This window comes from Nannobrachium achirus (genome assembly GCF_963921795.1).
Source record: "Nannobrachium achirus genome assembly, chromosome: 17".
In the NCBI taxonomy this organism is placed as follows: Eukaryota; Metazoa; Chordata; class Actinopteri; order Myctophiformes; family Myctophidae; genus Nannobrachium; species Nannobrachium achirus.
Window position 1 is genome coordinate 49,375,061 of NC_137824.1, and position 27,708 is coordinate 49,402,768.

The 27,708-nt window shown below is 43.3% G+C and overlaps 2 protein-coding genes across 3 annotated transcripts in view; one reads left to right on the top strand and one right to left on the bottom strand.

Annotated features, from left to right (window-relative positions):
• Positions 1–5,933: 5,933 nt before the first annotated feature.
• On the top strand, positions 5,934–13,968 carry f9a (coagulation factor IXa). 2 transcript variants are annotated; one of them, XM_080746377.1, is made up of 8 exons: positions 5,934–6,036; positions 7,071–7,261; positions 7,517–7,541; positions 8,456–8,569; positions 9,170–9,304; positions 9,408–9,691; positions 10,477–10,600; positions 11,702–13,968. In XM_080746377.1, the coding sequence occupies exons 1-8, from the start codon at positions 5,949–5,951 to the stop codon at positions 12,295–12,297; spliced, it is 1,557 nt and encodes a 518-aa protein (XP_080602503.1). In that variant the 5' UTR covers positions 5,934–5,948; the 3' UTR covers positions 12,298–13,968. The 2 variants fall into 2 exon arrangements, with proteins under 2 accessions (XP_080602503.1, XP_080602502.1); XM_080746376.1 differs by lacking the exon at positions 5,934–6,036 and adding an exon at positions 6,118–6,444.
• A 2,114-nt stretch (positions 13,969–16,082) lies between these two features.
• mcf2a (MCF.2 cell line derived transforming sequence a) overlaps positions 16,083–27,708 on the bottom strand; it is a gene marked incomplete at its 3' end in the record, with an annotated part of 44,355 nt that continues 32,729 nt past the window's right edge. The window contains exons 18-30 of the mRNA XM_080745450.1: positions 27,360–27,429; positions 27,127–27,219; positions 26,613–26,705; positions 26,146–26,271; positions 25,082–25,303; positions 24,147–24,239; positions 23,487–23,565; positions 22,737–22,797; positions 20,452–20,552; positions 19,432–19,544; positions 18,468–18,580; positions 16,238–16,341; positions 16,083–16,123 (exon numbers count right to left, since the gene is read on the bottom strand). Coding sequence (XP_080601576.1) covers positions 16,083–16,123; positions 16,238–16,341; positions 18,468–18,580; positions 19,432–19,544; positions 20,452–20,552; positions 22,737–22,797; positions 23,487–23,565; positions 24,147–24,239; positions 25,082–25,303; positions 26,146–26,271; positions 26,613–26,705; positions 27,127–27,219; positions 27,360–27,429 — 1,309 coding nt within the window. The remainder of the gene's footprint in view (positions 16,124–16,237; positions 16,342–18,467; positions 18,581–19,431; positions 19,545–20,451; positions 20,553–22,736; positions 22,798–23,486; positions 23,566–24,146; positions 24,240–25,081; positions 25,304–26,145; positions 26,272–26,612; positions 26,706–27,126; positions 27,220–27,359; positions 27,430–27,708) is intronic.

The window sequence follows — 27,708 nt, forward strand, 5'->3', positions numbered from 1 at the left end:
TGTAAATAAGTACAGGTAGGTATGTCTCCACACAGAGTGTCTCCACACAGAGTTTTGTGCCTCCTGGTTTGCCGTAAAAAAGCGAATGGCTGCTAAACCCCACCTCCCTGCCCAGAGCTACTGTAGCTATCTTTTCACCTCTAAGATTTATGGTTAATAGATGGAATAACATCAGATTACGGTAATAAAAGCACACTTTCAGTCTTCATAAGGAGACCGTCTCGTAGTTTAACGCCTTCTTTGTCAACCAGAGCACTTCTCCATTTCCCAGGGTCTCAGTCCCACTGAAATAGAACAATGACGTCATGCACCACAAAGTCATGTGTGCCTTGAAGAAAAGCATTCAGTCGGTCTGCTCACAATGGCTGCTTCTCCCTTCGCTGCCGGAAAGTAACAGAGTACATTTACTCAAATACTGTCCTTAAAGCCTCACTATGTAACTTTTTTTAATTGAATAAAATGCAATTTCTTTCCAATCTGTATGGTAGAGTATGTTAATAGTACAATATAACAATTGGTGTATACACACACACACACACACACACACACACACACACACACACACACACACACACACACACACACACACACACACACACACACACAAAGAGTCTATGAATAGAGAAGTCTAACACTGCTCTTGCAGTTCCCTTAATGCGCAGAGACAGCAGCTCCTCATCTGGAGACCACCGGTGGGCTGATTATGTAAAAACCTCGCTCAGAGGAGCAAAGGTGACGATAAAACCACTGTAACCTCTGGTATCAGCCTGGTGCTCGTCATGTGTGGCCTGCGGCTTCTGCAAACTGCTTTTGACTGACTGAAAAAAAATAAAACATAACACGATTTACACATTACAGCCAGAGGAAAGACCTGATTTCAAGCCATATATACAGCTCATACAGTTCCCGAGAATCACTGCTATGATTAATTAGCTACAGCACTCATCCTCTTGATGCCCCCGGATATGTCAGTGCATCAGTTGAATGTCACTAAACCTCAAAGGCACGCCAACTTAGTCGAGGTACCGTATCAATGTGTACAGCCAGTTACAGGTTCAAACATGCAATCATAGCTCTTTCCAAATGACCAAACTGCAGATCACATACTATCCTCTGAGTGCAGTGATATACAGTAAATATACTAGTAAGACGCCTCAGGGCGACATGCAACCTCGCCCTAAGGGCACAATAATATGTGATAACAATGTATCTGTCAGATTGTGCTCAGTGCTCTGCATGGGATTCCAATCAGAGCAGTGTAAGAGAGACGAGAAAGAGAGCAACGGGAAGAGCTCAAGACCCAAAAGAGAAATTCGATGTTTGCCCAGGACTCAAACTAGTGAAAATAGTGAATGTGGCACGTTCATTTTCTTTGTTTTTTAATTTTTATTTCTCCATGAAATTACTGAAAAAAATCATTGAATTTGTATTTTAATTCATGAAAAAATAAATAAAAAATAAATAAATGTAGGAAACCAAAAATTAAGGTACCCATGCAAATTTGTCCGCGACCCACAAATGGGTCCCGACCCGCTGTTTGGGAACCAGTGGTTTACACTACAGGGTTGTGAGGTCAGATTAAGTGAGCTGAAGAACCTTCCTCCAAAGACATTGTAGTTCTAGACAGTTTTAAATAGAAGCTGACAACACATGACGGCAGTGATCAGCCCTCATCCACACAACAATCAGACAGGAGATGATATTGGGGGTTTCCCCAGGAAGAGGCAGCTCTGACTCCTGCTCATCCCTGTGCAGAGGCCACTCTGTTTGGCTCCATCGGTCAGGTACCAGGAGCAGGGGCGTCACACCAAATTCTGGGCCCTGGGTACAAGGATTCACTGCGGGCCCCCCATGAATGTTAACTATTGAAAAATAGCAGATATACAAGCTCACTGCTGCGAGCTTGTATATCTGCTATTTTTGAACAATCGTGAAAATGTGTGCAAGAAATCTATGTCAAGGACCCCCAAGATGATATGTATTTGGCCACGGACCCCCATCTCAAAATATTTAGTTCCAGGGACCCCCAGAAGCAAAATTTTAGTTAATTTTCGCTGAAAAAATACATATATTCAAAGATTTTCACACATTTTCACAACTTTTCAAAAATAGCAGATATACAAGCTCACAGCGCGGACTTTTCAAAAGAGTGCCGCGCTGTGAGCTTGTATATCTGCTATTTTTCAATAGATAAAGTTATTAGGGCCCCTCCACCTTGGGCCCCAGTAACTCAGTCCCACTTTCCTACCCCTTGTGACGCCCCTGACCAGGAGGTTCCTTTTGGAAAATGTAGGTTAAGTATTGACGTTTGGAAAGTCGAAAAAAGGTAATACAATTTCCAAGGAAGCAAACTGCCCACACTCAGTTGCTGGATGTGTAATAGTGTATGGCTCAGTTCTCATCACTGGTTCATCAGCTGAAACAAAGTTGTTGCTGCTGCCCCCTGCTGGGAGTTAGTTCACAATTCAGATTATATTCTATCTATAATGACATTCAGTAATTGGGTCTAAGGTCAAAATAAGGACATTATAATGTTATGTCAAAACGAAATAAAAGATTTGCCAAGGACGAGGACAAGTCTTGCCAAGGACACATTTGTCAGTGTAAGGACATATTGATGACCTCTGAGACAGTGCTATGTCCTCCTAGCAATCTGTAGCCTGGCATATTGCCAGACTGATCACGTGGGATCAATCACAAGTTCCTCCATGGTAGCGGAGACTGAAGCAATCTCATGCTTGTCATCGGCAATGTGGCGGCCAAAATCAATAAACCTATGAAAATAAAACTTGTTCTGTTGTCTCCATGGCAGCGCCAACAGCAACATTTTACAGTGGGTTAGCCGAGTTCACAACATCTCTTTATTTTAACTATCAAAAGATCAAATGCTTGAACATGACAGCGTTGACTATGAGTATATTGTTGCTGAATCATTATCCAAGCCACCATGCTGGTCACGTCTGAGCTCTGCAAACATTTCAAACAGCAGCTGCATTAATATTTTACTGTGCAGGCACAAGCTATACGCTATAAGCCCCCCATAAATGACAATGGGTCCCTGCAGAGAGCCTGGACGAGGCTGTGGAAAAAGGCAACATTTGAAATCTATAATGCCAAGGCCTTTGGAGTTCCTCACACACCTCCAAGCCTCCATATCCCCCATAGGCCAGGAGCAGCTAGTAGCTACTATACATTGAACAATCAATAGCATGGGGCAAGCATCAGAGTTCTCATAATGTTCCAGTCTCTGCCTTGATCCCCCAATGTAGAGCCTAATCTAATTTCAGCCAGAACAGATTCAGCTGCTCAGATGGTGCGGCAGATGACAGAGAGAGTGGGAGAGTAAGAGATGTCACTGGAAATAAATTGTCACTGTCAAGACTGTTCTCCTATATTCTATCCAAATGTCTTTTCATTTTTCTGCCTGTCCATCCATCCATCACTCCTGACACTGCTGAATAGCATGTCCATAACAGCGACAGCCTGAGCCTCTGTTCAGAGACAAAGAACAAACCTGCATGTCGCTTTATCGTATTGTATCTGGACAGAATCAATATGTGAATCCTCAATCCATTGTTTAAAAATACAAAAAACATGACAGGGTCTAATGACGGTTCAGCTTCCAGTACTTGGAGGTCAGACCGGAACTGTGTTTAACTCGATATTTGGGCCCGAATGACCCCTAGAGTGCCATGTCTTCAAAAATAGAGGGGGGTGTCGGGTGTGCCTGCAGTTCTGTGTCATCCCAATAGTTGATGCAAAAGGATTAGGCACATCCCCACAGTTCTTTAAACACAGTGTCGGATCCAAAAATAATCAAGTGAAGAAAATGGGAATGTCCACAGTCCACACACAATATACTGTCTTTATAAGTGTACTAGGGCTTCATCAAGTGGGTTGTCTTTGGCCCAGCGGTAAGAGCCTCAGCAACTGGAAGCCTTCTGTGTAAATTTACATTTTAAACTTGAAATATGAAATGGATGACCTAATCTAAGTGACAACACTCCTCTCCACTGATTTGTGTTGTTAGAGACCAAACAACTACTATAACTATAACATGATAACAAGAATACGTTCTACAGCTAATTGTCAAGTTAGTGTCAATTTGTGCACTCTGGTTTTCAATCCAGGGGAAATGATTGAGAAGCTCTTGTATTGAGAGAGCCGTGTTAATTACTCAGGGATGAATTATTCAGCCTGTTAACGATTCAATGAAATATACATGATGCCACCGGTCAATAGTTGTCTCCATTCGAGAAGCGTTGGGACTCCCTCTTCGGGAGAGCTCCTGGGCCGGTGGGGGGCTTGGGTTCTACGAGCGAGACCACAGACTGACACTGGAGTACAACCACAGACACAGATCTTCAATTGGCTTGCTGAATCAGCATGTGCCTCAAGTCATGATCTGAGCCTGACCTGAGAGCGTGGCTGGGATGCATTCACAAGCAAATTATTAGAAAGGGGGAGGGCCACATAAGGTAAAGTTTTATAAATGTGCAGAATATCAACCAGATCCTTAAAACTGCTATAGCCGATGAAGTGCATGTCAAGTGCACTGCCTGACCCGTGGTCTCTTCCCAGCTGGGCCAGGGGTCATCGCTATGCTGGCTTGTGGTGGACATTTTTGTCAAAATTGAATTTTTGCCATGGACATACTGTACAATATGAGTGGACAATGATATATATACTTTTTAAAAGATTTGTTTTGGGGCTTTTATGGCTTCATTGATAGGACAGTAGACTGACAGGAAAAGGGAAGAGAGATGGGGAGTGACATGTGGAAAAGTTTGTCCGGATTGGGAATCGATCTGGTGACGCCATCAGGCATCAAAACCTATGTGATATATGCGCCTGGACTATTAGGCCAGTGGGCGCACCTGGACAATAATATTAACAGAAACCTATAAAAGGATAGCCCTGAATGACCATAACAGGTCTATAACTCTGAGAGTGTTCATTTGTACACTCTCAGAGTTAAAGCGGTCCTTGCAAATAAAACGTTTGAGAACTAGTCCTTGTGGACTCATAATGTGCAATAGTGTCAAAGTAAATCAGTGTCATACTGTACATATTGTAAAAGACTTGACATTCAGTAATTGGGTCATATATGATCAAAATAAGAACATTATAAAAGAAAATCTAAAATTTGCCTATCCAAAGACCAACTCTTTGCCACAGACACGTCTGTCCGTGTACGGACATATTGATGATCCCTGAGCTGGGCGTGCCTATAGAGGACCTCCCTGGGGAACAAGCCAGGGCCATCCTTACTAGATGCCTGATCCACCTAAATTGGCTCCTTTTCCATGCAAAGAACAGCGGCTTCACTCCCTGCTGAAAAACCATGGCCTGAAAAACCATGGATGCTGATCATCCCAACTGTATGACACTACAGACATTGGCAGGCCCTCAGTAAGGGTCCCCTCACCCCATAGCACATTCCACAATATCTCCATTCTCAGGGAGGAGCCGGTCATACAACTTCTCCAGATCCACAAAACATAATATGTTTTGTATTATGTAGACCCAACTGGATACACACACACAGGCACGGACGCATGTACACAAAGAATGTGTTGACTTATGTTGTGCCAACCACAGAGAAAAAGACTGAGGTATACGTGTGCCATCTTGTGGTGAAGAGTCTAAAGTGCACTGCACACATTACATTAAACTAAGTACATTTTGGTCTCAATTCTACATTTCCCTTCTTGTAAATCTATTAAACGTGACTAACTCTCTAAAACCTTGCACATACAGTACAGGAAAACATCCTTGTTTTGACACAGTGAAACACTCAATAACTATTAGTCACACATTATACACTCTACTCCAGTTTCTGGACAAACATTTCTTACGGTACTTAATCTGCACCCACACGGTGCAGATTAAGTATAAACAACCATGTGCTGTACTTTGGAGTGGTGACCCACTGTGTGTGTGTGTATATGTCAGGCTATCAGATTGTTATGGCTCCGGTCATTTTGTCTCTTCTATGCTGTGTGCTGTTGCTGGACCGTCAGCTGGGCTTGGCAGGTACAGTATAATAAGGCTTATCTTTATCTCATATAGCCACACGTAATATCTCAAAAGTTTTATTTTGATTTCTGAGTCCAGTGATCCAGTTGTGCGTCTGTATAGGGCTGGCAGTAGAGAAGAGAGGTGGGGTATTGCAATAGTCCGGAATCCCCCCACGTTATAGGCAAATTATACTTCTAGAATAGGTGTTTTGCTAACCAATTTCAGTAAGTGGGCCAATTTGAATCCCATATGAAGCAACTGTCATATCACAAAAACTAATTTCACAGTTATGCATGCTACTGATGAAAGAGAGAAGTATGGTTAAGTTGTTAAGGTTGTTACGTTTCTTAATTTTCTTTTCTTTTTTCTTTTTTTTCTTTTCATTTCAACAAGAAAGGCCTTTTTTATGGAGGACACAGCTAGGTAATGAATATATTTACAAGAGTCATCCAGAGCTTGTGGGTGTTTCTGTGTGGTGTGCATACTGTATGTGTGTGTATGCTGTTATATATGAGTAGTATACTGGAGTTATTTTTGCCTGCATATCCCAAAAGGATTTGTTCTTTAAGGTTTTGGAAAATGTCCTACTTGGGATTTTTAAACCGGGAAAGCTTCCTTGTCATTTTAGATGTTTGCGTTGGTTATTCTAAAATAAGTATGGTATGGTATGGTTAAGTTAAACATAAAGTTAACATCCGTTTTTTGTTTGTTTTGTATTGGGTCCACTGCTGTGTTTACAGAACCTCTGTGTGTGAGCATTCACTCGCACTCAGCGACAGTGATTGTATACTATTTTTCTTTGGCCTTGCTCTCAGTGGTGGAAAAAGTACTCACATATTTTACTTAAGTAAAAGTATCAATACTACAATATAGAAATACTCTGTTAAAGTCTGGAATTCAGGATGCACTTGAGATGTAGTGGAGTAGAAGTAAAAGTATTGGAAATGTGGAAATACTCAAGTAAAGTACAAATACCTAAAAAGGTGTGCTTAAGTACATTACTTAAGTAAATGTACATACGGTAGTTACTTTACATCCTTGCTCTCTAGCCCCAGCAGCTCCAGACAGCAGCCATGTGTTCCTGTCCGGCCAGGCAGCAGACAACGTCCTACGGAGGCATAAACGCCACAACACCGGGCTGTTTGAGGAGTGGCAACAAGGCAACCTGGAGAGAGAGTGTCTGGAGGAAAGATGTGATCTAGAGGAGGCCAGGGAGGTGTTTGAGGATGATGAATTGACGGTGTGTGTGTGTGTGTGTGTGTGTGTGTGTGTGTGTGTGTGTGTGTGTGTGTGTGTGTGTGTGTGTGTGTGTGTGTGTGTGTGTGTGTGTGTGTGTGTGTGTGTGTGTGCGTGCGTGCGTGCGTGCGTGCGTGCGTGCGTGCGTGCGTTTATGAAATGCCCACAGCCGTATGTGTGTGTTTGTTGATCCGAGTCATACACATCATTGTTAACATGGATTGCATTAATCTGCAAGGCTTTAACGTTTGTTTTTCAGATGGAGTTCTGGGTGGGATATATAGGTAAGACTTGCTTAACCGACTGACCTATATATATCGACACATCAAACATGGGAGAAATGACTCAAGAATGTGCATGCCTCTCTGTCCCTGTGTTTGTCTACCAATTCTCACTATAACTTGGTCTATAAGCAACCAAATGGTGCTGTTATTAAACCACATAGCATTCCTATTCTGGGGGGAACATTTGGTGGAAGTAGCAGGTCTACAAGCTCACGACACATTATGAAGTAGGCTATGTTCGGCTTAAGAGGGGAAAAAAGGAGCAGACCAAGTATGGAGCCATGGGGGACTCATGGGGTCAACTACTTTTCAACCTATCTTAATATAACTGGTCCTCACTAATGTTCATGATTAAACAGCACAATTATTTTCTACTCAATTCTGTGGGAAGTTCAGGAACCTGCCTACCAGTGACATCATCGATGGGGAATCCAAGCTAATAGAAACTGCAGGCTTTCTATTGCTGAAAATACTACCATGCTATAATGGAAGCCATTGTTCTTGCGATAATAATAAAACAAATATTGATGACATCAGGGATCTCCATATATGGGCATAAAAGGGACAAGGGCAGAATTAATTTGCAAGTGTGGTTGCCATGACGTGAATCACACTTGCAAATGAATTAAACATTGTTTAAAAAGAAAAAGAAATCTGCCTAACGATGATGTCACTGGTAGACAGGCAGAGTAGAAAAGGATTGTTCTATTTTATCCTGAACATTAGTGAGGACCTATTATATGAAGATGTAGGTTGAAAAGTGGTGAAGTCGTCCTTTAAGTGGTTAAACTAATTACTGTGTGTGTGTGTGTGTGTGTGTGTGTGTGTGTGTGTGCGTGCGTGCGTGCGTGCGTGCGTGCGTGCGTGCGTGCGTGTGCTTGTGTGTGCGTGTGCGTGTGTGTGTGTGTGTTCAGATGGAGACCAGTGTAAATCGAGTCCGTGTCAGAACCAGGGAGAGTGTACGGACCACCTAGGCTCCTACACTTGCTCTTGTCTCAGCGGCTCCACCGGCAGAAACTGTGAGATTTGTAAGTGAACATCCCACGGCTAGGATTTGAAACGGGATAAGAAGACATCAGATTTATAATCCCATAGGACTGTGACCTGATCATTTCACGGGACCTCGATTAAATGCCAGATACAGTTTTTGCTCCAGTCTCTGACTTGGTGCCTGATCCCAGAGTAACATTCATGGCTTTGTTTTAAATGTTTCCCAATAGAGATGTCAAATGAGAAGACATCAGATGTATAATCTGTTTATAATCAGATTTATAAAGTTCATTGTTCAAATGAACGATGAACAATGATTTCGTCACTGTCGGGCAAAAACCTTGTATCTACAAGTTTCAAATTTGTAATTTCTTTCGCAAAGCAAAGCCCTGCTTCATCATACAAGGCCGTCACACAAAAGTAGTGAAAACAGCAGATCTACAAGCACACAACGCCTCGCGGTGCGAGGCGTTGTGTGCTTGTAGATCGGCTGTTTTCACTTCATTTTTAAAATGATAAATGCAAGACGAACGGTTTTGGACATACACGGTTTTCACCCGACAACGACGATTTAATACATACGAGGTGACAGCCACATGGGGCACTTTTTAAACTGTTGGTGTGGTATCTGTGTTCAGTCACTGCTAGAGTTTGCAGTGTGAACAATGGGGAATGCATGCACTTCTGCGAGTCGATGGGTACCTTCGGAGGAAAGTGCTCCTGTGCAGAGGGATACAAACTGGCAAAGGACGGGGTCAACTGTGAGCCAACCGGTAACTACATCCAATTCATTCCCCTATTATATTCAGCAGAAGCTGGGCTAAATGTTACAATACTGACCTTTTCTAACAAGGTTCCCAATGTTACTGTGAGCAGCTGAATATCCGTGTGGCAGAGACGTCCTGACAGTGATCAGTGGATCCACGAGGTCTCTATTCGAAAATAACACAGAAGTGAGTCTCGGAAATGGCACTTTGCAGACCAACATGAGTAGCAACGCCACTACCTCCCCCATTCCGACGGTAGCCAGCACCACCGCATCCTCTCCAGCCGCAGAGGATTCTACATTAGCCCCGTCCCAAAGCAGGCTGCCCTTGTTTGAGGTCAAGAAACGCATCGTCGGAGGGGAAACTGTCATACCCGGAGAGATCCCATGGCAGGTATGAAATGTACCGTACATATAAGGTAGAGTGTGAAAAATGGCTTGAAAACTAACTTGAACCTTGGATGTGGTGTGGCTAACAAAAGCTGGTATAAGGGGATAAAGAAAGGTAACGACAGGCTATATTTCCTTGTAACAGGACCTGAAACATTACTGTACACTAGTGGTTCCTAAACCGGGGGTCCACAAATTATTTTGGTGTGTCCCCAAATGATTAGCTTAATGTGCAACATTGTTTTCTCACTCAACAGTAAACAAACCAACAAACAGTACCAGGTGATGATAGTCAGCTCCAATAATGGATATCCATTGGCTATACAGTATACTGTATGGAGCGTGACATGAGGTGTGACTGACTGACTGACTGACTGACTGACGCATGGGAGCTGCAGGTTTTCATTGTAAATATAAGTATACACTATACAGGGTATATCTGCACATTTCTAAAGTTACAATTGAATTACTTTTAAGACATTTTTAATACCAAATTGTCAAATGTTACATAAGAAAGAGGCAAACATTGTGAATACAACCTCACACAACGCTTCGCAGTGTGAGGCGTTGTGAACTTGTAGTTCGGCTATTTCCCAAAATATATCTGTGGAACCAAGTCAAACCGAATGTAATGTTTGCAATTCCAAGTGCTTGTCTGGGTGGGGGGTGGGGGTCCCCAGTTCAAATATGATTGTTTTGAGCGGCCTGAAAAGTTTGGGAAACCTAGCTTGCTGTACACTCTCTGACCTGTAGCTGATGACCAGCTCTCCTCTTCCTGCTCTGGCCCAGGTAGCCTTGGTGGCGCGTCCCAGCGGTCAGGTTTTCTGCGGGGGGGCCATTCTCAGCGAGCTGTGGGTCGTCACTGCTGCACACTGTTTGGTGGAGGGACAGGGATCTTTCTTCGTTAGAGTGGGTAAGACAGGACGCCACTCATGGCAAATTAAGGGTTTTTATTCCACTCCTCTGTTAAACACTGTAGCCAAAGCATAATGGAGGCAGTGTTACTGTATGTCTCTTGTCTCTGTACAAAGCCTCATTTAGGGTAAATCTTGTCAGGTTGTATGGATTATATCGTCTCTGTCGGGTGGAACCTTTTCAAGATTCAAATGGCAAAAAATAGCAAAAGTAGCAGATCTACAAGCTATCAAGCTTGTACAGTAGATCTGCTACTTTTGATGCTTTTATGGGTGTTAATTTACAAAACAACACAAAAGGTTTTAATATATAGGAGGTTTTTGTCCAACAGCAATGATGTACTGTTATAAACCAAAATGATGAATCTCCGCACCACGGGGGAGCGGGCCTTCTGCTCAGCTGCTCCTCGGCTGTGGAACAAGGCATTTGCCTAGATGGACTTATTGATTCCTTGTGTGTTTTTAAACCTTTCTTAGCTATGTATAGTTGAGCACTGATTTGAATATTATTCATTTCACTATTTTCATTCAAAATCTTTTTTCTTTTAACACATATGGTGCCAACCCCGAGTTTCCCGAGTTTGTATTGGTACTAGTGCTGTGCCAACCCCGAGTTTCCCGAGTTTGGGCCGTTTTTGAAAAAACATTTTTTTTTTTTTTCAACATTTAAAAAAAAAAAAATTTTTTTTTGACCTCCAGAAATGTATTAGGCATGATCGCGATCGCGAAATTGCATGTTTAACCCCCATACCAACCCATTCTTTCAAACATGCCAGCCATGTTTGTTTACATCTGAAGAAAACATAATGGCCTATAAATCATGAATGCCTGAACGGATTTCCAAGCGGATTTTTTTGTTTGAAAGCTGTGAACAGCCTGCACACACGTGGTGCATCATCTAGGCATGGGCGTGCACTTTTTACACAATTGCGCAATTACATGGAAGTCTATGGTAACCATGGCAACGTGGGCCATTGAAGAGAAAAAATCATGGCTACATAAATTAACAGAGCACTTTGAGATTTGTTTCAAATATAAAGTGCGTTACATATTAAACGTATTGCTATTATTATTATAAACTGTAACCCGTATTCTGCCAGGGGAGCACAACGTCTACATCGAGGAGGGCACTGAGCAGGATCACGAGGTGTCCGAGCAGCGCGTCCATCCTCGCTACCAATCCCAGGTGAGCCTGTACAACAATGACATCGCCCTGGTGCGCCTCCAGACCCCCATCGTCTTCTCGGCGACCGCCCGCCCCATCTGCCTGGGCCCCAAGGCCTTCACGGAGGCCATCGTGACCGAGGCCTCTCCGGCCACGGTCAGCGGCTGGGGCCGAACGCGCTTCCACGGCGCTACCAGCAGCACCCTGCAGAAGGTGGAGGTCCCCTTCATGGACCGGACCGAGTGCAAGGACAGCAGCAGTGCCCGCATCACGCGCTACATGTTCTGCGCGGGGTACTATGACACCGAGAAGGACTCCTGCCAGGGGGACAGCGGCGGCCCGCACGCCAACCGCTTCCACGACACCTGGTTCCTGACGGGCATTATAAGCTGGGGAGAGGAGTGCGCCAAGGAGGGGAAGTACGGCGTGTACACCCGCGTGTCCCACTACTACCGCTGGATAAGATACGTCATGGAGGAGGACAGGAGCAGACTGGCAGTGGCAAACGATGTGGATGAACCTGACCCTTAACTTATGAGAGACACTGCCTTAAAGGAGTAGTTCACCCACAAAATGACTTTTTTTCTATTGATTACTCATGCCATGGAGACTTGAGTTCAATAATTTTTATTTTTTATTTTTCGCATTCCTAAGAGAAAAAATTGATTTTAGTGAATTCACCCCCATTGATTCCGGATGGGGACCCAAATGCATTCGGGTCCCCATCCGGAATCAATGGGGGTACATTTATTGTAATTAAATTATTGTCTTAGGAATGCGACTAAAACCAAAAAATATTATTGAACTCAAGTCTCCATGGCATGAGTAATCAATAGAAAACTAATCATTTTGGGGGTGAACTACTCCTTTTACGTGCACATTTTAAACCAATACTGTACAAAATATAGTAACAGCACATGCTGAATATGAAATAAAGTCCTGGTTCAAAGAATCAATCCCTCCGATGATGTGCCCCTTTGCCATTTAGAATCTCTTCCTACCTTAAATTATTCACCTCGCTTGATTGCAAAATTACTGTAGGCCTATTGAGAGTAACCCAAAGGGACAGTTTTCAACCGGTCCCACAATTTACGACACCTCATTGCCAATCTCTGGGCTTTGACCCTTGTATTTGCGATAAATGCATAATATGTACACTTTCCAGCATGTTTAGTGTTTTGGCTGTATTCAAATTGAAATTAATTATGGATATAACAGATAGGATTATATCAAATCAGATTCATATCAGTAATATTATAATAGCGAACGAACAGTGGGTGCCGGCCGGGTAGTTTAACCAGTTTGTGCACTGACCACATGCTCTTTGTGAGTTGCGAGCACACAAATTTAAATCCGACTCACATCATGTCTTGCATGTCTCCCCTCTTTCTGCCCATGGGTTCCTGTCTCTATGTAAATAAAGTAATAAAATTACAAAGAAAGTTGGCGCAAATGACAATCAGAGTACATCACTCACATCTGAAGGCAAACAAAACACATGCAAGTTAATTAGCAGAGAAGAGCATATCTCAAGCTTGAACTAATGTGCTGTTCCAATACTTTATTTATTTCTTCGCATGCACATTGTTTGGCACACTTCTTTTATGCTTCCACAGTGACTCGAGTTTCCAAGATTTCTTGGTATCAAGAGATTCTTGTGGGATGTGCAAAATACATGTGATGTTAGAATGAGTGTGCACTATACTGATGTAGGCCTACATTTAATGTGTTTAGGACTCCCATTCAGACTTCTAAGCAACATGATACTGACATGCACTGTATTGAATACACTAGGCCAACATTTTTAGGATCTCTTTAGACAAGATACTGATATTAACATGCTGCTTTTTCAGATTTGTTGTGCTCATATTGTTTTCCATTCTTTGCTTCTACGTAATTCCTAGTTACTTTCACAGTTACTTTCACCTCAACCTTACCTGTAATTGTGTTGTAACAATAAAGCTGATTGATTGATGCAAGCAGCCTGTGTTCACTTAAAAAAAGAGAAAAAACGAAACAAAAGATAAACATAACAAATGTGTCATTTTTATTCACATTAGCTGTTACATAAAAATGTCATAACGATTTCAATAAATATGTTTTATTCATTTCTGTACAATACTGAGGCTTTACAAAAGGAAGCCAGTCAAGGCCAATGACTCATCTCTTAACAACAATACAGTACAAACCTGCTCAGTTGCCATTGCCATGCATTTTCCTGTCATAAATAAAGATTTAGCAACACAAACACACTAGACAATTTCCCTTTCCCATATCTGGAAATTCAGTGCAAAAACTGCAGCATTTTGGATTGAAGGTATAAAAAAATGTATTTTATAGTTGTTGCCATGTACGGAAGACAATAAAAGGACTCAGTGGTGGTGCAGTCAAGTGTGTCTCCCGTAAACTTAAAGAGACATCATTTCGCGGGGCTGCGTCAACGCCTCACGCTGCGAAAGGAACAACATGATAGCAAAATAAATAAATGAACAACACATGAAATGTGCGGAGCAGGGCCCCTACCGCTCGCCTGGCTCATTTCCATATCAAAGGCGACATATCAAAGGCGGCCCTCCTACTGGGGCCTTGATTTGATGTGGTAAATTCATATAAGTCCGCAATCAATATTTAATTAAGCGTTCGACACAGTGGGTATATTTCATGTTTGTTGTATGACCACCCCTCCCCCATCACCCCAATTGGCGAGCCCCAAGATTAACTGAGTTGTAATGCCAAAGAGGAGACAATCAGCCTCCATTATGGAGATGTCTGTCTGTCTCAGACAGACAGACAGAGAGTGGGATGCAGAGGACAGAGCTGTGTCTGTAGCAGCGTCTTCTCATATAGCTGACTGATGAATTCTTTCATATCATTCTTCATCACCCGGGGCTAAAGCCCTTTGCACACAGGACAGTTGCGTTTTTTTCGTTTGCGGCATGAATAAAACGCATTGGATTTGGTGTGCAAGGCTGTGCGGAATCGGCGCTGCGGATCCAAAAAGGAGTCATAAAAGGAGTGATGAGTTTTTTACCGCATGCGACAAGACGCACGAATCGAACTGGTTTCGATCGAGAAAAAAACGCACGGCGGCAGCCACTCGTCGCACGGCTAATTCGGAGCCGGTGTGCATGAGGTCATAGAGAATCATTGTTTTCTTTTCAAAAAATTATATTGTCCGTTTTATCCGTGCGGTTAAACGCGCCTGTGTGCAAAGGGCTTAAGTCTGACTTCATCTTCCCTGTTGTGGCAACTACCTGGGGTACAGGGGGACTGCTGCCTATCCTGAATAGTGACAAACAAAGCCAACAACAGCGCTGATTAGGAAGGCGTACAGTGATATAAAGCAGAGACCAGCTTACCTTTCGATAAGCACAATTCTTTTCTATTTTTCTCCTATCGACCTTCGACCGTGTTAAAGTGCCTCTTGAATATCAGTGAGGTGGAAGCAGGAACAGTATTTAAACACTGACCTTGCGTCGCAAAACAGTACAGTACTTACAAAAGAGCATAAAATTCCAAAAAAGAGGAGGAATAAAAAGGCAATATGGCACGGCACATTTTGGCATTTTAACTCTTTCAGAGGAAAGGTGCCTTAAGGAATGAAATCTATGAAGATACAATGATGAGGTAAAATGAAACAACGAGGTACATGTTAAAAATGAGTGGTACTGTACTGCATATGTATAAACGTTTTTCCTAGAAAAGTTTCAGGCAAATCCTGGGTTAGTGTCCAAATAATGGTGACCACTAACATGTCATTCACACACGCACGCACGCACACACACACACACACACACACACACACACACACACACACACACACGCACACACACACACACACACACACACACACTCACACACACAGATTCTGCAGTCTCAAGTATTAGAGGGACCAAATATATGTTCAGATAGTAATAACTGTTGATTAAACCTCAGCCAGGGATAGGCTGTGGATTCTCCATGAGAGCTAATAGTTCTTAATAGTTCCAAATAGCTCCTGTGCCGTATTGCTGGTGCCACCTTTGGTTGTCCATCTGTCCAACACATTCAGTGACGGTGTCCACTGAAGGAGACAGGAGAAGCAACATAAAAGCATCGATCCAGGAGATTGTCAATCAAAAGCTGGGGTAAAGGCAGAGTCCACAGACTTCTACGTACTGTACTCGTCCTACTGACCAGAATGCTGTGGTGAAAGCCGCTGGAGAGAGGAACGTGTCGTCCATCAGTTATGAGACAGCTGTGTCGTCATGTCTGTTTGCCTGTCCGGGGGCATGTTTGTAAGTCCAAAGTTTACCCATTCGGTTGTGCTTTCTTCCCTATGGGGTGCTGAGCTTTCTGGCCTTCAGATTCCCTGCGTCTACGGGAGAATATAGAGATTTCAAACACTCTCCGAATTCTCTGAAGACATTACAGTATATAATACATTTATGGTACCTGTGCTGTGTTATGCTCCCATCCCAGTTCCATTTACCTTCCAGTCTGGTGGAGTGTCCTCGACTGCTGTCTCCCAAGATCATCTGGAGGCTGGATGCTGGGATCAGGCCCTCCTGTCGCCGACTCAAGTTCTTCACTAGCCTGGAGGAAGGAAGAGATTTGAATGAATAGTTTTATTTTATTTTATTTGGTCTTAAGCCATGTACAGAGTTAAAAACATGAAAGAAAAAACTATACTTGGACCGAAAAGGTGTAGGCTGAAGTCGTAGCTTATAATGCCTACCCTTTTTGTCTTATAATCTACTTAAAACGGAAACAATAACAAAACATTGTTACAAAAGGCAAAAACAAAGAAAAAAATGAGGACGTTTCACATACTAGAAATTATATTTTATGATTTATAATGAAGTTTTATACAGCAAATTATCTTTAAAAATGTTCCTGCATTTATAAATTGAACTGCACATTTTTAGGTCGTTGTCACAACTATTCCATCAACTCATACCGGCTTTTGAGGGGGTGAGGGACTGCGAAGGAAATGAGTGTGCATTCAACATACCACCTGACACAAGGGTGTTATCTTTTTGTTTGATCCAGGTTCGTAACTTTAATTTATTTTGCACTTTCTTTCCAATATTTTGCGTTGACTCTTGATCTAAGGCTGAAATATCTTGTGCATAGAAAGGTGGTAGTGGCTCAGGGGTAGAGTGGCCGGTAGAGCGTCCAGGAGGTTCCCAGTTCTATGCTCAAGTGTCCTTGAGCAAGACTCTGAACGCCTAATTGCTCCCGATGGGCAGGTTGGTCCCTTGCATGGTTTCCTCCGCCATCGGTGTGTGAATGGGTGAATGTAATGCACAGATCTATATAAAGCGCTTTGGATAAAATATATAAATGCATCATTTACCATTTATGAAGCACTTTGTAACTTTAACGTTCAAAAAGTGCTGTGCAACTGAGGCGACTTGAAGGTGTGCGTTTTCTGCACCTTTTGGTGGTGGACACTGGACACAGTGACAGACAAGCAGCTTCATTACACTGGTGGGTGAATGCATGAATGAATGAATGAATGAATGAATGAATAATTTTAAAGAACACAATATTTCTAGTGCCAACATGCTGACACCAAAATAATAAACAAAATAAATAAATACCACATACTGTATACATCACTGATCAAAAGTACAGAGACAGTTTAGTGGTCTAATTTTCAAACTAGAGAGTGGAAGGCAAAAGAGAGAGAGAGAGAAAAGAAAAGAACAAGGAGAGAATAAACAGAAGACAGACTTGAATGTTAACTTAGACAAGGTGTACTGTACAGTACATAATACAATACAAATAACTCAATATTTAGGAATAAGAACGAGTTGGTATGATCCATCACAGTGCCACTATGCTTAAGTTGCTTGTTTTCTTCTGACCGAGGCTTTATGGACCAAATTTGAAATCGCGAATGCGTTTATCAAATAAGTATTTAACTAAATCACTATCCAGGGAGGGACAGACCTACTGACTGTACATGTACTTTGTCAAAGAGTGTTTCCCTTAAATCATAATAAAATGGGCAGTACAATAGAAATTGGGTTTCATCCTCCACTTCACCAAGTCCACAACAGCCACATACTGTAGTCTTTGATCTAACTCTGTTCCAGTGTACCGTCCCGTTTCTGTTCACCCAGAGATCGCTGGCTCTTTGATAGATCATACACAACATATATTTCACATTCATACACAGTTTTAAACTGACACTATGTACGTAATTTAGGTTTGTCATTGATTTCTTCCAACCATTCAGCTCCATCTTTTATCATGGCCTTGAACATCCCCACATTCACATTGCCTGTGGATGTAGGGATGCTCAAGTCCATGCTCCTGGTGAAGATCTAACATTTCCAGTGCCCAATAACCTCCTATTAAAATATACCACTGGAATATCCTACTTTGCGATTCTGTCAGGCAGGTCAAGCATTCTTAGGCATATAACTGATGCAGCCAGCTAGTAAGTAAGGTAGATTAAGTGTCTTGTTATCGAGTACTTCCATACGACACAGTCATCGATGGACACACACCCTGGCAGTAACAGGGTACAAACCTTACGTTACAGTAAGACCCTGTCGTAAGAGTTCTAAGTACTATACTTAAGTACAAGTCCACTACATTTCAAACGCAAATATTTACTACACTTGACTCTTTTACTCCACTACAATTATTTGAACAGTACAAAATGTGAGTACTTTTCCCACCACTGCCGGTGTCAGGCCACAACTCACCAGAAGCCCTGGCTGCCTTGGTGCTGCAGGTGGATGACGTCACCACATTTGATGGTGACGCTGTCCGGTCCGTTCCTGTGACAGTCTGCCAAGGCCCTGTATCTGCCTGGAGACTGAGAGAGGTGCAGAGGTGCAAAACCATTTCTATAAATCCAGCCAGTTACTGAATGCACAAGAGATACAGTATCTGTGGAAATGTACAATGACAATGTGTTTCACTGGCCACCAGGCTGCAGCAGCTAGTGTTATCTTCATCAATCGATTATCATTTATACACAAATGCATTAATAAGCTCAGTTTGAAGTCACATCTAGAGCTTAAGATTAGTTTAATAATTGTTTAGGTTCCATTTTTGTTAGCCTAGTTAGCATAGCTTGACAAGACGACCCAATCAGATGTTTCACCCAGGGCGGGTGCCTTTATAGTCTGTAAGGCCCCACCCCCTGGGCGAAACACCAGATTTTTATGGAATCCCGTTGGCTACCATGAATGCCAATCCATATCTGCGGTCGTCCTGCATTAAAAGACCTGTTTTTACAGGAAACACAATGTTGTGTCATCCAGTCACAAGACACTACAGAGCACAACCAATGGAGGAGGTGTGGCCTAACTCTATAGTAGTGTCAGAGTGCTGACCAAGCCCCCAGAACCCTGGGGGCGCCCTGAAACCAAATGGACATGGTGGCCGTTTTGAGGTACTGCAGTTGGGTCTACTCACATGAACGCGCGTCTAGGCTTCCTTGTATTGACGCACGTTCATACCGGAAGTGCTCGTTCATGAAGCGCGTCCATGAACACAAATTATGACGCAAAACGCGTCACAGTAGACCCACTACGTCACGGTTTTACTGGCCGGAAGGAGGGGTGAAAACGCCTCATGCGCTGGGTGAGCAACTCTATGCAAGTGGACGGGCGGGGATATCTGGTGTCCTCTCTATTCTTATTATAACTCTATGGTGCTGACCAGTTGTCCGGGGGCATCTTCCTCCGTGTCAGAGGGATGGGAGGGGTCCTGTCCTCCAGACCACTCCTCCAAGCTCTCACAGACGTCCACTGAGTGGTGAGCGCCGGGCCAACCTGGGAGTACACACACACACACACACACACACACACACACACACACACACACACACACACACACACACACACACACACACACACACACACACGAGAGTTGTTTCATGGCAGCCATACTGACATTCCGTTTAGTGTAGCATAGCCTTTCCAGTGAGCCAACATGTACCTTACTCTCTCTAACGTCAATGGAACAAAACCTTAATAAGAGTGGCAAAGTTTGTGGTCCCAATTAAAACATGGAAACGAGTTAGCATGTTGTACTCTCTCTCAAAGTCTATGGGCTTTTTGTTTATGGGGTTTTGGTTAAATGTCTGAAATAAGATCTGTGGTTAACACAAGTTTAAGGGATTTTCACGCTTTTTGTTCCACAACATAAAATATGTTAGTAAATAGCTCACTTGTAGACATTCTGAAAGATTTTGTGTGTCTTAAAAAAGGCGGTTACAAACAAGTGGCTAAATGAAACTACAGACGGGGGACATTACACATCATCATGTCAAACAAAAAATAATTGTCACAGTGGCGTTCATGACATGATTGATTGCAAACTTTTAAAACAAATCACATAACACTGGTGTTCAGTTGAGAAAATTATGTTCAGTATCATGTAAAAATCCTATTGACCTTTTTTAAGAGAACCAGGAAGGTGCTGACTTATAGCAATAATAGAATAAGTTATCTCTAGTCTGGACCACTCAATAGTATCATTGGTATAGTAATGGAAGGCTATAATCTGCTGTGACACTCTGTTCAGGAGGAGGAACTCAAACACCAACCTCGGCCTTGGTGTGTGTGTGTGTGTGTGTGTGTGTGTGTGTGTGTGTGTGTGTGTGTGTGTGTGTGTGTGTGTGTGTGTGTGTGTGTGTGTGTGTGTGTGTGTGTGTGTGTGTGCGTGCGGTGCACTCACTCCTGCGGTTGCGGCGATGAGGAGGGGAGTGAGACTGGGGGTCCGGACTGCTCCGGCCTGACTCAGTATCATCTGAACTCACTGACGCCCTCTGCTGTTTGCTGGAAGAAACCGCACCATGGAATACATGTTACAAGATGCTCTGCACGCTGTGATGCAAGGTGATCGAACACACTCAGGGGAGATGTTATTCTCAGCCACAGTTTCTCCAGTATCTACAGGAGCAGCTTTTTGACCTACTGAAATCCAACCCAGAAACCATGGCAGAGAACAGAAAAACTGCTCCTCAGATCAGTGTCTGTAGGAGCAACTTGTGTCCAGTACTCAAAAATTCAGTGGTGTCAAAGATTCAGCAATGCATCTCAATTCAGTTCAATTCAATTCAATTCAATGCAGCAACTTGACATAATTGATAATCGATAATCAATAATCAAAGCCTAAATAAAATTATATATAAATAGTAAAGCCATCCTTCATCATCGCACAAAAAAATAGTGCAAATATGAACGGTTTTAGACATACAAGGTTTCCAACCGACAACAACATTTTAATATAATTCGAAATAAGATATGATGCTCAATATATCTGACTGCTTGTATTGACTGAAATTTGCCATGGTGTGCAGTGATATAGAAAAGTGTGATGCATCGCAATGCATTGTAGAATCGAATCAAATCAAATCAAATCAAATAGTTACCTTGTGAATCGCAATCGAATTGAATCGTGAGGGTAGTGCCAATGCACGCCTTTAGTGTCCAGTACAAACTCATACAGCCATGACCGTTCAGGTGCAAGCCAGACAGCAGGGCAGAGCACACAGAGCAGCCACATTGCAAGCTCCTCTGCAGAGGGAAGGCCGTTAGCTGACCACCAGGATGTCAACACAGGTTGGACACGGGTCAAAAAACGAGTCAAAAGATCTGGTCTCCATTTATCAAGATCCAAATAGAGCACTCGGACGTTGAGTCGCAACGAAACATGAAACATGTTTCTTTTGGGAGAGAAATGTTTTCTCCTAAACAGATTCCAGTTCAATTTGGAACGGAATCGGATTAGATCTCAAAAAACGGGACTCATCTAAAAAAAGAAAAAAAGCGGTTGACATGAGGAAATGTAGAAAATTCAAGTCAAGGCAACACATTCTTTCATTTTCTTCCTTTTTTTGTTGTTATTTGAATTGAACCCTTTGCATTACATGCAGAATTGCAGCTCGGGAGATGCAAAGATGAGTGCAGTGATGGCTGGAGCCATGTGAGAGGTGGCAGGGCTGCAGGGACACTGGCCTCTCAATGTGTGTGTGTTTGTGTGTGTGTGTGTGTGTGTGTGTGTGTGTGTGTGTGTGTGTGTGTGTGTGTGTGTGTGTGTGTGTGTGTGTGTGTGTGTGTGTGTGTGTGTGTGTGTTAGTTAGGGTTAGTTATGAGCCATAATGGCAGCTCTAGAAGGGAGGGGGTAGCAGGTGACGGTCAGTATGCAAACACAGCAGCCCTGGGTTTCGTTTTCTTTTCTTTCTTTTTTTTTTCCGCCCCCAAGCCGGGCCGGGCCATGCCGAGGCGAGTGGAACCGAGGCGGGCCAGGCTGAGTTTACCACTGAGCGTCAGGGTTGGGTCAGTGGCGCTGGGGGCGGTGGTGGGGGCGTGGCCGGGGCCGTTGCCGGGGGCTTCTGGGGCGGGGGCTCCGGGAACGCAGGCACAGAAACACATCGGCAGACAGCGAGACAAAGTCCAGCCCCGGCAGACAGCCCCTGGGAACCCCTCTGGACGGACGCACGCCCCTGCAAGGGACGGCATGGCAGGAGTGGGGATAGGCAACCACACAACCACAGGAGAGAGAGAGATAGAGCGGGCCACTCTGGCCCCTTTCTCACACGCACACGCAGTCACGCACGCACGCACTTGTACACACACACACACACACGCACACACACTTGCACACGCACAACCTCACACACACGCACAGCCTACTATGCCAAAGGCTCAACAAAACACTCACCACACATTCACTGAAGCAGTGAAGATTAGATGAAAATTCAGCAAAAGGCAGACAGTAGTGCAGTTACTTACAGTACATTTAGTGTGTGTGTGTGTGTGTGTGTGTGTGTGTGTGTGAGTGTGAGTGTGTGTGTGTGTGTGTGTGTGTGTGTGTGTGTGTGTGTGTGTGTGTGTGTGTGTGTGTGTGTGTGTGTGTGTGTGTGTGTGTGTGTACATGCCCTGAGAACAGTGTTCTAGACAGACAGAAGAATACACTGATAGCCATGAGTAAGCAGCCACAGTCTGGCGCTGACTGACCTCTCAGACAGCGAGGAGAGGGGAATGTGTTCAACCATGTGGCTGTGTTGATAAGCTTCATCTGGAGGAGGAAGAGGAGGAGGAGGAGGAGGGAAAGAAAGAAAGAAAGAAAGAAAGAAAGAAAGAAAGAAAGAAAGAAAGAAAGAAAGAAGAGAAAGAGAAACAAAAGAATTTGGTCGCATCCGGATCATTCAGGTGGTATTATATTGTCGCTGTCAGGCAGAAACCTTGCATCACATTATTTCTACTTGTGGGTTGTGGGTTTGAATCCGACAGGGTGCATCCAGCTTTATTGGGCCTCTATAAAAACACAATTGGCCGGTGTCCGTGAAAAAATGGGTTACAACATTTTTATAAAAAGCTTAGCAAAAATAGCCAATATACAATAAGAATAAAGTGAAAGTCTGTCTTTGGGTTTAACCCATTGAAACCGGGAGAAGGTCTTTGTGTAATTTTTTTTTTTTGCGTATGGTCGCGGCGAGCTTGTACATCTGCTACTTTTGAACATTTTTGTGTGAGAACTACTGATTTAGAAGGCACTCGTAGAATCGGCCTCAGGTCTTAATGGGAAAATAAATATTGAAGCAATAAAAAGAATTAAGACGAGCTTGTGACTAAATAATAACTATATTGGATCCACTGGAGCGCAAGTTTTTCTTTTCTTCCGTTTCCTGAAAAAAAAGCGACAGTTGTAGACATACAAGGTTTCCACATGACAGCGACCACATGCAGAGTGAGACGCATTGAGACCTTTGAGGAGCTTCTGCTGGTTGGTGAGGATCCTGCGGAGCTGGTTGAGCCAGGCCATCTTTACCTCCACCGTGGCAGCCTGGGAGATCACAACATCGAACATGTCAGAAATGTTACATTATTATGGATTCCACCAAATGTATACAGTAGGAAGACACCAGCCATAGACCCGCCAGTGGTTTTTTCACAGTGTTGAAAGTAGTGTTGATTTCGTTGACAAAAACTATGACGAAATATGTTCGCTGACTAACTTTTTTCACTGACTAAATAAAAACTAAGCTATGATGACTAAAACTAATATATTTTCAATTTTGTCAATAAATAAAAACTAGACTAAAATGTTAGGGAGGGACTAGTGGAAAAGAGATCCAGTAGAACTAAATGACAAGTCATTTCATGTTTGGTTGCGCTCGGTTGTTGCGCTCTGAAAATAGCAGAACTACAAGCTCACAACACATCTCAGTACAACACGTTGTGAGCTTCTAGATCGGCTTTTCCGTCATGTAAGCAGAAATCAGCCTTTTCACTGCCATCACGATGAGTTACATGAATGCATCAATATAAATGAATAGAACAGAAATGGCTGCGGTGTGAGCACGTCGCACACAGTATGGTACACATGTATTTATTGTGGATCCAGCAGTGAAAGCGTGTCCTCACCTGGATCACGTACACCTCCTCCCTGCCACTGTACCAGATCTCAAACTTTTTCACGTCTCCCTTGACATTCTCTGTGATCCCCACCGCAGTCATCTGCCGAGAGGAAACACGGCGCTCACAACATGGCATCGAGAAGGACGGGGAGAGGAAACACACGCTCACAACATGGCATCGAGAAGGATGAGGCGTACCAAACGCAGCGCTCATCATCGTACATCAGACTTACATCACTTTACACATCTGCTCCGTGGCACAGACAAACACACACACGACGTGTGACTGTTTCCTCCCCACAGCCTCAATAATAAATCAAGTGCAGTGGCAGCTGTTGGTGTGACACCACCATCCGCAGTGACTTCCATGCATGATGACACCAACCAAAACTTGTCTCTTAAAGGAGTAGTTCACCCAAAGCATGAAGTCATGGAGATTTCTTTTTGTTGTTGTTTTGTTTTGTTTTTCCACATTCCTAAGCCAATAACGCTACCGGAGACTGAGAATGCAATAAAATCAAAAACAATTTCCATGAATTCAAGGCTTCAAGGGGTGTGTAATTGATAGAAAAAAAAAATATTTTTTGGTGTGAACTACTCAAGTCGTTTTTATCCTTTAAAGCGGCACTATTTATAATTTATTTATTTATCTGCATGGTAGAGTACAATAGAATATACCTTATACAATTGGGGTGGTTGAATTTAGTCTTTATTTATTTTAGACACTTTGATTGCGCAGAATATGTCTCACATAGAGACAGGACCTAATTCAAACAGTAATCGGTAGAAAATAATGGATAGTTTCAGCCCTAAAGTGCATGTTTCACAAAGCTCGTACATGCACACGCACACGCACACGCACACTCACACTCACACTCACACTCACACTCACACTCACACACACACACACGCACACACACACACACACACACACACACCAACCTTGAGGCAGTGTTTGAAGCCGTAGGATGGGGCCTTGTCTCCGCCCTCTCCCGGCTCCTCCCTGCGCTTGCAGAACAGCAGGGCTCTCTCGTAGAGGAACAGGTGCCTCTGCATGGGCTTGAAGCGGGTCAGCTCCTTCATGCGCGTGGGGCCTCTCTTATGGCTGATCCACACGCTGAAGGAGCCCTGCATGAGCACACGGCCCAGGTCGCACAGCTCCCCCTGGCCAGAGGAAACCGCACAGAGGTTGGGTTCGATTTCACGCTCGTTTCAGTCCCATCCAGATGGAAAAGTGACCCACGAAATAAAGCCTTCATTCTCACTAGGTTCTTTACGGATATCAAATATCGTCGTTGTCGGGTGAAAACCTTTTATGTCCAAAACCGTTGGTTTTGCAATTATCATTTTAAAAATGATTTGAACTAGTGAAAACAGACGATCTACAAGCACACAACTCCTCGCACCACGAGGTGTTGTGTCTTGTGTGCTTGTAGATCTGCTGTTTTCACTACTTTTGTGGCCTTGTATGATGAAGCAGGGCTTTACTTTGCAAAAGAACATACAAATTTTAAACTTGGAGATACGAGGTTTCCACCCGACAACGACGATATTCATGGCAGTTTATGCACAAAAAAAGACAGCTTCTGTAACAAATTTTGCTAAATGTAAGAGTCATGTGTTGTTATGCAGTACACCATAATTGCCTAACATCGCTGTCGGGTGGAAACCTTGTATACCCAAAACAGTTCCTTTTTTATTATTATTTAAAAAAACATTTTTAAATTGTGAGAATAGCAGGTCTACAAGCGCACAACTTGTGTGCACGTTGTGTGCTTGTAGTCAGATCTGCTATTTTTCACTCATTTTGTGTGACACTCCACAAAGAAGCTTTAACTTACAGGGGGAAAAACATTAAAATTTGAAATTTGGAGATACAAAGTTTCTGTTTGTACACACACACACACACACACACACACACACACACACACACACACACACACACACACACACACACACACACACACACACACACACACACACACACACACACACACAATGCCCACCTCATATCCTGTGATGGCTATCTGATGCATGGAGTCATTGACCGCCTTGAGCAGATCCAGCATGGCCGCTAGCGCCCCCTGCAGCTCGGTGGCGCCCTCACAGCCTGTACTATATTTCAGCAGCTCCTGAACAAAGTATGCGTGAGCATGCACAATGAATGGGGGCAATACTAGATGGGATTTAAAAAAAAGCAATTTCAATATATGTTGCACTCTGGCCTAACCCCAGACAGGGTTGTGCAATCTCATGCCGATTAGTTCTGGGTTTTATAGGGACATGGATTTATTATCACGGATGCTCAGTTGATCTCCAATCCAATTTAATGGAGCATAGAGTATGACAGGCCTCTCAAACTGGACCAGTGGCAGTGAGGCCCCATTTGGAACAGTTTTGACCATCTCAGAGTTAAATTGACTCTTTCATTTTCACTGTTTAGTGCGTTGTGCAGTGCCGTTCTTTCACCAACCTTAAGTAGCAGCTGGTATTTAGTGAGACGTTGCACTGGTTTCAAGAGGTAGGAGTCCAGGCCAAGTTTGTGCTCCAGTTTTTTCTGACATTCCTTGAGACAGAAGACAAGGGGAGCATGAGGTGAAAGGAATCACACAGGTGAATGAAATCAAGATTCATATACAGTACAGTATATTCAGGAATATATAGTATACTGTACCGTATATACTAAAAATACACAAACATGGATTCCCCCCCCCCCCCCACTTTCTTGGCATCTAGAATAGAATAGACTTTATTTTCCATTTGCACGAGTGCATAGGACGTTTTGGAGCTCAGCTCCCAGGGTCAGCATTTTAAAACAGAAAATACAGACAAGTATCTCTGTTGTTGGGCCGAAACCGATGTAAAGGGTGTTCAATAGCCCTGATTCATGCCAAAAACATGGAGGTAGCTTAAAAGGCAAATAGAATAAATAAGTATTTCATAAAGAATAGTGCAATTCATCTGTCATGATTCAGTTCAAAACCAACCTGGAAGAAGGCACAGTCTGAGAACTGTCTCCACAGGGCGTCGGAGCGAGACTTGTTCTGACAGTAGCATTCATACATCTGGAAGTTCTCTTTCTGGAGAAGAAGAGGCATGGGGCACAGAAGTCCATCTTTGACACATGTACTGGCGATCACATTTTTCCAAACTATAAAGAAATACATGTACAGACAAGCTGCAAGACAATGAAGACATTAAGTCTGTTGGTTCTCCTCACCCGTGCCAGGAAACAGGCCCCTACCCCTTCGGGAGTCTCCAGGCATCCTTCCAGGTCCTCGAGGAACACCCTGGATTCCAAGAAGGGTCAAAGTCAGACCAAGAAGGTCAAATGTCAACAGCCAGACAGAGTAATGCATAATTTATGCTCCATCACGCGACGGCATTGCAGGCTATTTTTGGAGCGTGAAACACCGTCGTACAACAAAGTGTAAATTGGGCTTGAGTCATTTCACACATGAAAAAAATGTGGACACTGCAGAAACCAATGTCATCAAATAATGGCTGATATATCAGCCAAACCACTATATCTGTTTTGCTCTCTAATGCAAGCACGCACGTGCCCATGC

Excerpts from the sequence above, each read along its gene's own strand:
- f9a (XM_080746376.1), top strand. The coding sequence starts at position 6,315 with ATGCTACTGATGAAAGAGAGAAGTATGGTTAAGTTGTTAAGGTTGTTA. Across the intron at positions 6,445-7,070 it reads TTTATGGAGGACACAGCTAG|CCCCAGCAGCTCCAGACAGC; the intron begins GTAATGAATATA and ends CTTGCTCTCTAG. Across the intron at positions 7,542-8,455 it reads GTTCTGGGTGGGATATATAG|ATGGAGACCAGTGTAAATCG; the intron begins GTAAGACTTGCT and ends GTGTGTGTTCAG.